The sequence below is a fragment of the Trichosurus vulpecula genome, chromosome 8 (assembly GCF_011100635.1).
Source record: "Trichosurus vulpecula isolate mTriVul1 chromosome 8, mTriVul1.pri, whole genome shotgun sequence".
Classification (NCBI taxonomy): domain Eukaryota; kingdom Metazoa; phylum Chordata; class Mammalia; order Diprotodontia; family Phalangeridae; genus Trichosurus; species Trichosurus vulpecula.
In genome coordinates, this window is record NC_050580.1 from 98,509,995 (window position 1) to 98,522,987 (window position 12,993).

The following is a 12,993-nucleotide window of genomic DNA, read 5'->3' on the forward strand; positions in this document are numbered from 1 at the left end:
TTGTTATTAGCTTTTTTCCCTGACCAAGTTTTAATCCTGTTCATCTTAATTTATACCTCAACTTTTGACCTAAAAATTAATCTGCTCCTGGGTCAATGACCACTTGTTATAATGGAAATGTTTTTAGGTATTGATGATACATAGCCACTAAGGTACCTTACAATTCTGAAAATTCTGTAATTTTGTGATTCTAACTATGAGTGACATCTATTTTCTATTTACTATTGGTTTTTATTTTTAATTTGCAAACAATGAAAACATAATGTTTATACTTTCCCTAAATCTTCAGAAAAATATACTTTGAGGGCTCCCTATTTCAAAGCACTAGGCTTATATATTAATATTAAAAACTAAAAAAAAAACACTTTTATTACATTTTATGTTGACTATTCTATTTTTCAAGAGTGTGTTCTCTTAAAGTAAATCACATGGTTAAATAGCTGAAATTCAGCCACAGACTGTGGCTAGATAATATTCTCATCATTAAAGTTTTGGCAAAGCTTTCTCCATTTTAGTAGCCTAACACAGAATTATATTGGTTTTAGACAATTTAGTTTTCAATTTTACTGACACAATACAAATTTAAAACATATTTATTTTATTTGGAATATTATCATATACATGTATATATGAGTATACACACACAGAGATGTATATATGTATGTGTGTGTTTGTATAAAATAATCTAATGGTCTTCCGCTAAAAGTCCTAACTTTATATTCCACTGTGGCATGAAAGTGACTTTAGGCTCCTGATCATTATAAAAGTGCTATCCAAGTTCTAACAGTTCCTTCCCAAGCTGAAAAGGATCTGAATTAGGGCACACACGGAGAGTACATGCTGGTTGTCTGAGGACTGGCTAATTCAGAGAAGCTCATTACTCAGTTGACTGCATGATGATTAACATTTTTGGTAAGAGAAATTCTTGAAAATTGTCTATTTGAGTTATAAAGTGATTATAATCTATATTGGGCAGTTAGGTGGTGCAGTGATTAGAGTGCACGCCCTAGAGTGATGAGGATCTGAGTTCAAATTGGACCCCAGATACTAACAAGGTGTCTGACTGATCAGGTATGTTACTTAATCCTGTTTGATTCAGTTTCCTCATCTGTAAAATAAGGAGGATAAGGAAATGGCAAACCACTCGAGCATCTTTGCCAAAAAAAAAAAAAACCCAAATGCAATTACAAAGAGTGAGGAATGGTGACTGTAATGACTGAAAAAGAAATGAGCTACATGGTAGAAGAAGTAGACTCATTGAGGAAATTACAAATATTACAGTATTTACATATTATCTAAGACATTAACTAGTCACCAATTTCAAAGACAGTGAACAAATATATTTAGAAGTATTATTTGCCTATGTATTTGCCTTATTTCTTTGGTCACAAGTTTTGATGGTTTTAAAGCATGAATTCCTGTTTAAAGCATGAATTCTTCAGGGGGCGGAGCCAAGATAGCAGCTGGTAAGCAGGGAATAGCGTGAGCTCCCTATCGAGTCCCTCCAAAAACTTATAAAAAATGGCTCTAAACGAATTCTAGAACGGCAGAACCCACAAAACAGCAGAGGGAAGCAGGGCTCCAGCCCAGGACAGCCTGGATGGTCTCTGGGTAAGGTCTATCCCACACAGAGCTCGGAGCTGGGAGCTGGAAGCTGGGAACGGAGTAGAGCAGAGCCCAGCCTGAGTGGCGTGGAACAACCAAACTTGGAGTCGGGCGGATGGGGCCCCTAGAGCCCTGAATATGTGAGCTGTGGTAGTTACCAGACTCCTCAATCCACAAACACCAAAGACTGCTGAGAAGGTTAGTGGGAAAAGCTGCGGGAGTGGAAGGAGTTCGCGGTTCGGCTTCCAGCCCCGGGGGCAGCGGAGGTGGGGCAGCTATGGCTGTTGCTGCTTCCGGCTCCAGGCCCACCTGGTGGGAGGAATTAAGTGGCGGATCAGAGCAGGGGTGCACAGCCTGCTGAAGATCTAAGCCCAGTTCGGGTTGGGGGTTCTTGGGGAAGAAGCAGTGCTGGTGTGGCAGAGCTGGCACCTCCCCCCCAAACGTGGAACATAGAACTCTGTAGTCTACAAGCAGTCATACCCCACTGAAAAACTCAAAGGTCAAGTTAGTTGGCTGGGAAGATGGCCAGGCAGCGAAAACGCACCGAGATTCAGTCTCAGACTTTGCATTCTTTCTTTGCTGACAAAGAAGACCAAAACATACAGACAGAAGAAATTAATAAAGTCAAAGAGCCTGCAACAGAAACCTCCAAGAAAAAACATGAACTGGTCCCAGGCCATGGAAGAGCTCAAAAAGGATTTGGAAAAGCAAGTTAGAGAAGTAGAGGAAAAATTGGGAAGAGAAATGAGAAGGATGCGAGAAAACCATGAAAAACAAGTCAATGGCTTGCTAAAGGAGACCCAAAAAAATACTGAAAAATACACTGAAGAAAACAACACCTTAAAAAACAGACTAACTCAAATGGCAAAAGAGCTCCAAAAAGCCAATGAGGAGAAGAATGCCTTGAAAGGCAGAATTAGCCAAATGGAAAAGGAGGTCCAAAAGACCACTGAAGAAAATACTACTTTAAAAATTAGACTGGAGCAAGTGGAAGCTAGTGACTTGATGAAAAATCAAGATATTATAAAACAGAACCAAAGGAATGAAAAAATGGAAAAACCACTGACCTGGAAAATAGATCCAGGAGAGATAATTTAAAAATTATTGGACTACCTGAAAGCCATGATCAAAAAAAGAGCCTAGATATCATCTTTCAAGAAATTATCAAGGAGAACTGCCCTGATATTCTAAAGCCACAGGGCAAAATAGAAATTGAAAGAATCCATCAATCGCCTCCTCAAATAGATCCCAAAAAGAAGTCTCCCAGGAATATTGTCACCAAATTCCAGAGCTCCCAGATCAAGGAGAAAATACTGCAAGCAGCCAGAAAGAAACACTTTGAGTATTGTGGAAACCCAATCAGAATAACCCAAGATCTGGCAGCCTCTACATTAAGAGATCGAAGGGCTTGGAATACGATATTCCGGAGGTCAATGGAGCTAGGATTAAAACCTAGAATCACCTACCCAGCAAAACTGAGTATCATGCTCCAAGGCAAAATATGGATTTTCAATAAAACAGAGGACTTTCAAGCTTTCTCAGTGAAAAGACCAGAACTGAATAGAAAATTTGACTTTCAAACACAAGAATCAAGAGAAGCATGAAAAGGTAATCAAGAAAAAGAACAAGAAAAAGAAATTGCAAGGAACTTACTAAAGGTGAACTGTTTTGTTGACATTCCTACATGGAAAGATGGCGTGTATGATTCATGAGACCTCAGTATTAGGGTAGCTGAAGGGAATACGCATACATATATGTTTTTATATATATATATATATATGTTTATATATATATATATATATATATATATATATATATATATATATATATATGTTTATATATATGGGTGAATGTGTATATATATATATATATATATATATATATATATAGAGAGAGAGAGAGAGAGAGAGAGAGAGAGAGAGAGAGAGAGAGGGGACACAGGGTGAGTTGAAGATGAAGGGAAGATATCTAAAAGAAATAAAATCAAATTAAGGGATGAGAGAGGAACATACTGAGAGAGGGAGATAAGGAGAGATAGAATGGGGTGGATTATCTCACGTAAAGGAGGCAAGAGCAAGCAGTTCTGTGGGAGGAGGGGAGAGGGCGGATGAGGGGAAGAATGAGTGAACATTGCTCTCATCAGATTTGGCCTAAGGAGGGAATACCATACATACCCAATGGGGAATCTTACCCCACAGGAAAGAAGAGGGAAGAAGATAAAAATAAATGGGGGGGATGATGGAGGGGAAGGCTAATGGGGGTGGAGGTAGTCAAAAACAAACACTTTCAAAAGGGGACAGGGTCAAGGCAGAAAATTCAATAAAGGGTGATGGGTTGGGAAGGAGCAAAATATAGTTAGTCTTTCACAACATGAGTATTGTGGAAGGGTTATACATAATGATACACATGTGATGTTGAATTGCTTGACTTCTTAGGGAGGGTGGGTGGGAAGGGAAGAGGGGAGAGAATTTGGAACTCAAAGTTTTAAAAACAGATGTTCAAAAACAAAAAAAAAATGTTTTTGCATGCAACTAGAAAATAAGATACACAGACAAGAGGGTGTAGAAGTTTATCTTGCCCTACAAGAAAGGAAGGGAAAAGGGGATGGGAGGGGAGTGGGGTGACAGAGGGGAACGCTGACTGGGGAACAGGGCAACCAGAATATACGCCATCTTGGAGTGGGTGGGAGGGTAGAAATGGGGAGAAAATTCGTAATTCAAACTCTTGTGAAAATCAATGCTGAAAACTAAATATGTTAAATAAATTTAAAAAAATAAATAAAATAAAAATAAAAAAAATTTTCTCATGTTTTTTTTTTCTGTCAAAGGGCAAAATTACAAATGTTATTATAGCCTAATTAATTATGGCAATGGGTAGAGGGCTGGTCCTGGAGTAAGGAAGACCTGAGTTCAAATCTGACCATAAACATTTACTGGCTGGTGATTCTGAGTAAGTCATTTAAACTCTACTTTCCTAAGTTTCTTCATCTGTAAAATGGAGTTAATAATAGCACCTACCTCACAGGGTTGTTTTGAGAATCAAATAAGATAATACTTAAAATGATCAAATATTTAAAACAATGCCTGGTACATATTAAGTGGTACATAAATGTTAGCTATTACCATTAATATTATCATTACCATGACATGACATAAGAGACTCAATCTGACACATTTTTAAAGCATGTCTTCTAGTCCGCCTATTTCCTTTAATTTTAAAATTTTTTAACTGGTGCCTTTCCTTTTTAAGTTACATTTATTTTTTTATCATGCTGCTTCTTTACCAAGGAGGCTTTGCATTTAAAAAAAGATAGCAAAAGGGGGAGGGGGTAGACCTGTTAAGAAAAAATGAACTAACACACTGAACAATTCTGCTAATGCATGCAATAGCACACCCTGAATAAACTATTATTTCTAATGGACAAAAAGAAAACAAAATAAATAAATAAACCACTTATAAAAAGAGTATGACTTTTTAAAGACAAGTGCCAAAGAGTGTGCCCAGTAATAACAGCTGCTATTTACTAGGATAGAAGACTGAAAGGAAAAGAAAAAGGGAATTTTAGAATGAATTATCTGATCTAATTATTTAATTTGCTTCTCTTCCTTTTCTCTCTCTTTCTATGATTTCATTAGACCTTCTAGCTAAGGGTATACTCTAAATATACCAGTAATGGATGGAAAATATTTTTTCTCCTGGGCAATTCTCATGAAAATTTGTTTTTCAAGCAAAGATTTAAAAATTTGTAAAATATTTATGGTTTTCAACAATCTCAAGCCTCATTGGTATAATTTAATTTTATAAATGTTCAGAACATCTTTTACAAATATAAAACAATTCATATTAACCAAAAGAACAAAAAGTACACATCATGAAGAAATAAACATTTCTCAACGCTTTTATATTGAGTAACAGTACATAGAATGGATAGCAAAATATTCACATTATTTTGTGTCATCTTAAGTGGCTTTGCCTTGATATATTTTCCATTTGGTTTGAATCAAATGATGCAATGATTTAAAAATATATACAATTTAAATTATATATCTAAAATAGTTTGTACATCAATATATCAATCAACAACCTATTAAGTTGCAAGAACCATAATTCAAGCAACTCAGAAAAATTACTGCAATTACAAGAGGACCAAAAAAGATTCAAGTTTTAGTAAAAAGAAAATATTTTCAATATCCTTTATATCAGGAATGTCCAATTTATTAGAATTTTCCTAGTTTGAGAGAATGATTACAAGATGAATGCTTGTATATATTAAGTGTGAAAATGATAAATATAAATATATTTTAAATTACAAAATATCTTGGAAAAGGTTCCTATATTTATATTTTTGAAAACAAAAGAGGAGATAGGGTTGGGATCGTCCATAAAACTCTATGAAGTGATAACTCTGGGCAGAGGTAAAATCACGATGAAATATAACAAAAAAGTTGAATCCCTTGCTCCAGTATTATTATGTTGTGGAAGATGAATGATGTTTTCTTACCTGTTCTGGATTTGCTATGAAGTTTATGGCTGTATGATGGCGATCATCTTCCTGTAACAAACTGAAGGTAAACTGGTAGTCAATCAAAAGGCTGTCTGTGGACAAAGAAAAGAATAAGCATGAAAGTCTCCATACCTACTTAAAATTATATATGCCAAATTTAATATAGTATCTAAAATAGAGTGCAGACTTTTAGTTAAGATATGGGTTTCATTAGATGTTAGAAGGAGATTTCTGGCCTGAAAACATAAAATTTATCATCAAGCAACTGATGGAAAAAAAATGAAAAAACAGAAAGAAGTTCCTAATTCCAGATGGGTAAGACAATTATTGAAAAGATGCAAGCAAAAACTATTTAATCAGCATATAAATGTTATTGCCAACTAAATAAAACTCTAAATGTAACACAATGTAAAAATTTTTCCACAATAAATGAGAAACTGAAAAACTGGATAATAAGCAATCATAAAAATATTTTTAAAATTATTTCAAATAATCCATAGCCTATATTTTATTTTGTGCATTCCTGTGTGATTTTAAATTTTAACCTACTAATCTCTGTATAGACAAAATATCTATGGAATACTGCTACCATTTTGGTCTCAGATTTTTAGAAGCTAGTCAACAGAAAGAAGAGACGAAGTATTTGAATGGTCAGTATCTTTTACTTCAGCACTGTGGAAATATTTCATACAGTATAGCCAATTGATATTTAATGAGCCAATTATCACTGAAATATACTGTTACTATGTATAAATTTAAATTACTTGTGGAAAACAGGTATAGTGTTATATTTGTGCAGAATTAACAAGAAATCTATATTAACAACCAGAACTCTCCTATTCACAAATGAGTAAGGAAGTCCTATGGTAAAGAATAGTCTTTAGTCAAAGAACTATGCCCATAGTTTCTAGCATACCAAGTGAAAAGTCCATTTAAGGGATATGTCTTCTTTCTTTTTCTTATAGATAGGCACATTTAAGCTCTAGGCCCAAAACTTTAACCAACTGGTAGTAATCATTGTAAAGCATCTAAAAGGTTCACAGCACAGTTTGAAAAACAAAAGAAGTGTGTGTTAGGGAAAAAAGGCAGAGGTAAACCATATTATTTTGCCTGTAAATTCCTATACAACACAGAAAGAAAGTATGAATATATATTTTATTTATGGATTCATCTATTTTCCTTAAGAAGACTTACATACACATTTATGGAACAGTGCATTTTTAAGACCAGGCTTTCCAAATAGATTCGAATAAGAAAATATTACAAAAAAATTCTTTCTTTCATCCTTTCTCTCTCTCTCTCTCTCTCTCTCTCTCTCTCTCTCTCTCACACACACACACACACTACACACACACACATTCAGTTCCATTTTTAAATTAGTTCATATTATTAAGATGAAAATGATATTTTAATAACTACCAAAAATAATAATGTACACAGTCAAGATTAATTTTAATTATGATGATAATAATTTACCCTGGATATTAAATGTCAGTGGGTCTCATTATAGTTGGAGATATTATATTTTAAGGTTTGATAAAGATTGAAATTTGAAAGGAATCTTAGTATTTGTTACAATTTTTGAAGACTAGTGGAAAGTTGAGAACAAATGATATTGATAAATATGAACAGGGCCAAGGAAATTTTTGTCCAATGAGGGACAAATTTTTGACATTATCTTTGTCAGAGAAGCAGAAGTGATTGTCCATTTTTAGTTTATTGGAATAAGGCATGTGAGAACATTACAATCACAAACAATAAATGTTCATTTGGATTAAAGAACAAGTAGTTTGAGCCAGAGGAAAGGCAAATGTTTTATGATTTTTATTACTCCTCCTCCTCCTATTCTACTACTATTGCTACTTACATTTAAATAAGATTTTGAAGTTTATATAAAAGATCATTACTTCATCTGAGCCTGACAACAAACTCATTATATTTTGTGAATTTATCTTTTCAAAACCTTAGACTTCATTACTACTGAAAATGTCCTACTTGCATGGAGAATAAAAATATTCCTAGAATGGAAAAATAAGATTTAGAAAGCTACTCATGAGGTAAATCTGAATACAAATAAATTCTAATAATTATTTTACAATATTGATGAAAATAAAATTATCCCATAAACTGAAAAGAATTTACTGAAATTGCTAACATTGTCATTAACCAGAGCTTCTTGGAAATGCAGCTGCAGATGATTAAATCCAGACCAAACTTTACTGAAAACAGCATATTGAGGCTCTAAAGCATCTAAACATTAAAAAAGTTGAAATTTCAAGTAATGATATCATCAAAAGACTGTTATATTCTTTTTCAAGAAATAAAACCTTTTCTGTTTGGATCCTAAGACACATAAAATCTAATGGGATGATTAAATCCGTTGTTTACTTTTCTTCATTTTCTTGTACCTTGATGGAACTATGACATTAAAGAATTTAGTTTGCTTTTTGAGACATAATGGAATGATTAGTCTTCAGCTGTTATTGTCTGCTAATATACTGTTTTAAATGAATTGGCTATACCACTGCGATAAGTTAGAGGTTGCTAAGAATATTGAACATTTCCTTTTTTGCAATTTCCATTAATTAATATTTCTTATTGAAACCTTTAAGGACGGTGGACTTATGCTCTAAGATTCTTTTTAGTTCTAAATCTACAATCCTGTGGTAAGTACATTACTGAAAGTAAGTATAAAATGTTAAAGGTACTAAATCATCCCAACTTTCAAAGAAAATTTCATGACTTCTAGGTAGCACACTGAATAAAGTACAATGCTTGGAGTAAGAAAGGCCTGAGTTCAAATCCTACTGTATACACTTACAAGTTGTGTGACTCTGGACAAGTTATTTAACCTATTTGTATCTCAGCTTCCTTATCTGCAGGATATGAGGATAATAACAGCCCCTATGTCACAGTGTTGTTGGGAAGGTCTATTTAAGTAACATGTAAAGTGCTTTGCAAACCGTAAATGCTATGTAAATGCCAACTAGTATTTTTATCTCTAGCTATAATAAAGCAAAAGATCAAAATATAATTACTTAGAGTAACACAATGGTATATATGTATGTAGATATGATATATTTAGAGTTCATTGTTGTAAGTATCTGAGTCCTGTCACTTAAATTGTTACTCATTTGCATGTTATTTGACTAAACAAAGACTTGTAAGTAACTGACCATGTAGAAAGGAAGAAATTTTCTGGAATAAAGTATTTAAACTGTCCATGGATACCACTTCCTTGAAGATACCACTGTTATCTTACTTTTCTTTTAAAGTATTAACCTGGAAATTTATATATGCAAATTGATGCATATGCACATATTACCTCCAATTTACTCTGTACATACTTTGCACCTACATAATCCTTTGCATGCTGCCTCCCTAGGTAGAATATGAACTCCTTGAGAATAAGGACTATTTTTACTTTTCTTTGTATCCTCAGCACTTAGCACAGTACCTGGCATATAGTAAATGCTTAATAAATACTTGTTGATTGACTACATGTATAGTATTAGGTAGATTTAGAATCATATGAATGACCAGACACACACAGACACACACAATGATTCATGTCAACCTAGAAAAAGGTCTCTAGTGTGTGGAATGCCATAGGACTTTGCCTTGCCCTTGTTTAGCAATTTTTTCAATAATTTAGTTGAAGGCATAAATCCTATGCTTATCAAATTTGTTGCTAAAGCAAAGTATGAGGAAATAGCTAATGGGTATGATGGGAGAGTTTGATATAAACATACTCTAAAAGATTAGAGAGGACAATTCTAATAAGAAAAAATTTAAAAGATATAGAATTACTAAGTCACAGTAAGAATTTCAGAGTCAGAAGGGATAAGTTAAGCCTAAACCTAAAAATGAAGCCCTTAGCCTACCAGTGGTCACAGAGATTTTGCTTAAAGATTTCCAAAGAGAGGCAACCACTATCTCCACTGTATCCCATTTTACGTTAAGGTAACCCTAATTATTAGGAGAATTTTCCTTACATCCAGCATGTTTGCCTCTAAAAGTGATATTTATCTTTTTAAAAACCTGAAGCCAACTTTTATGCCCCACCTAAATCTTCTCAAGCCTAAGTATTCCCAGGTTCTTCCACAGCTCTAGAAATATATGAACTCCAGGGCATACAACATCATAAATACTCTCCTCTGTTTACTCTCCAGATTATAAGTATTCCTTCAAAATGTGATACTCAGAATTTAGCTCAATTCTACAAAAATGGTCTGACACAGGGCAAAGTATAGTAGGATTATCAACTTCTTATTATTAACAGCTATGACCTACATTCTTAGTATCTTCCACATTTCCCTGTCATTTCATATTAATTATACTGTCTACCAAAACCACCAAAAGATAGTATAGATAGCATAGAGTGCTGGAATTTTAATCAGGATGACTTTTGTTTGAATCCTGCCTCAGACATTTGCTATTTGTTTTTGCCTGGGAAAGTCATTCAACTTTCATCCCCAGGTTCTTCAACTGCAAAATGGGGGAATAATAACTTCTACCTCACAATAAAAGCTTCTATCTGCAGGTTTATCATAAGGATCAAATGAGGCAGTATATTTAAAATGTTATGTGCTTAAAGCGCTATAGGTGAGAACCATAGAGATATATAGGGTAAGTACAGTTCAATTACTTTTTTGAGTATAGTTCCAAAGTGTTTTCCAGAAAGGTGAAAATTTTATAACAAGTCTTCCCATAGCCTCTCCAAAATTTAGCATTTTCATTTTTCTATCTGTCCCAATTTGCTAACTTGAAGCAAAACATTAGACTTTAAAATTTTTTAAATATCTATTATTATTGATGTTTTGTAGAATTCTTTCATATACTCTTCATTTTTTTTCTTTTGAAAGCTGTTTGTTTACTAGTAGGGGATCTCAAATTTCACCTCTCAGAAAGCTAACCAAAAAATAAACAAGAAACAAGTTACAGAGCTGAACAGAATTTTAGAAAAGTTTGATATTTTAGACCTCTTCAGAAAACTGAATGGGAATAGAAAGGGATATACTTTTTCTCAATAGTACATGGTACTTGAACAAAAATTGATCATGTATTAGAGCATAAAAACTTCACAACAAAATACAGAAAAGCAGAAATACTAAATGCATCTTGCAATGCATTTAGAATTATAATGCAATAAAAATGGCCTTTAATAAAGGGCAATGGAAAGATCGATTAAAAATTAATTGAAAATTAAATAACCTAATCCTAAAGAATAAATGGGTAAAAGAACAAATTACAGAAATAATAAATAATTTCACTGAAGAGAATGACAACAATGAGTCAACATACCAAAATTTATGGGATACAGCCAAAGCAGTATTTAGGGGAAAATTGATATTTTTAAGTGCTTACATCAATAAAACAAGAGAAAGAGCAGATCAATTAGTTGGGCATGTAACTAAAAAAAAGTAAAGAACAAATTAATCCCCCCCATTAAACACCAAATTGGAAATTCTGAAAATCAAAGGTGAGATTAATAATAGACAGTAAGAAAACCATTAAACTAATAAATAAAACTAGAAGCTGATTTTCTGAAAAATCAACAACAACAACAATAGAAAAGATAAACCATTGGCTAACTTAATTTGAAAAAAAACTCAACAAATTACTAGTATCAAAAATGAAAGGGGTGAATTAATCACCAGTGAAAAGGAAATTAAAAGAATTATTAGGAGATATTTTGCCTAATTGTATGCCAATAAATCTGACAAACTAAGTGACATGGATAAATACTTACAAAAATACAAATGGCCCACATTCACAGAAGAGGAAATAACTCCATCTTAGAGTTAAATTGCCCAGATTCACAAAAGAGTTAAGAAAAAGTTAAGAAAGTTAGGAAAAAGAAATTGAACAAGCCATCGAGGAGCTCTCTAAGAAAAAATCCTCAGGGTCAGATGGATTCACAATTGTATCAAACCTTTAAAGAACGATTAATTCCAATAATAGGGAAAACAGGTGAAGGAGTCCTACCAAATTCCTTTTATGACATAAATGTGGTGATGATAGCTAAAGCAGGAAGAACAAAAACAGAGAAAGAAAACTATAGATCAATTTCCCTAATAAATATTGATGAAAATTTTTAAATAAAAAAGTAGCAAGGAGATTACAGCAATATGTGGTAAGGATCATACATTATGAACACATGGTAGTTATAGTTCAATATTAGAAAATCATCAGAATAATTGACCATATCAGGAACAAAACCAAAAGAAATCATATGATTATCTCAATAGATGCAGAAAAAGCCTTTGATAACATTCAATACCCATTCCTATTGAAAACACTAGAGAACATTGGAGCTTTCCTTCAAATGAGAAGTAACATCTATCTAAAATCATAAGCAAGCATTATCTATAATAGAAATTAGCTACAAGCCTTCCCAATAAGATCAGGCATGAAAAATGTATGCCTACTGTCACCATCATTACTCCATATTGCACGAGAAATGCTATCTATAAGCAATAAGAGAAGAAAAAAAATTGAAGGAATTAGAATAGGCAATGAGGAAACAAAACTATCATTCTCTGAAGAGGATATGTCATATAATATACTTAGTGAATCCTAGAGAATCAGCTAAAAAACTACTTGAAATAATTAACAACTTTAGCAAAGTTGCAGAATATAAAATAAGCACACACAAATAAACAGCATTTCTACATGTTACCAACTAAGTCCAGCAGCAAGAGACAGAAAGAGCAATTCCATTTAAAATAACTGTAGACAATATAAAATACTTTGCAGTCTACCTGCCAAGACAAATCCAGGAACCATATGAAAAGAATTACAAAGCACTTCTCACACAATAAAGTCAGATCTAGACAACTGGAAAACTATTAATTGTTCATTAGTAGTCTGAGTCAATAGTA

At 33.3% G+C, this 12,993-nt stretch overlaps 1 protein-coding gene across 1 annotated transcript in view; it reads right to left on the reverse strand.

The window, feature by feature from the left end:
• The window catches only part of ATRNL1 (attractin like 1), a 578,692-nt gene that overhangs the window by 41,546 nt on the left and 524,153 nt on the right, over positions 1-12,993 (reverse strand). Inside the window, exon 23 of the mRNA XM_036736548.1 lies at positions 6,107-6,201. Coding sequence (XP_036592443.1) covers positions 6,107-6,201 — 95 coding nt within the window. The remainder of the gene's footprint in view (positions 1-6,106; positions 6,202-12,993) is intronic.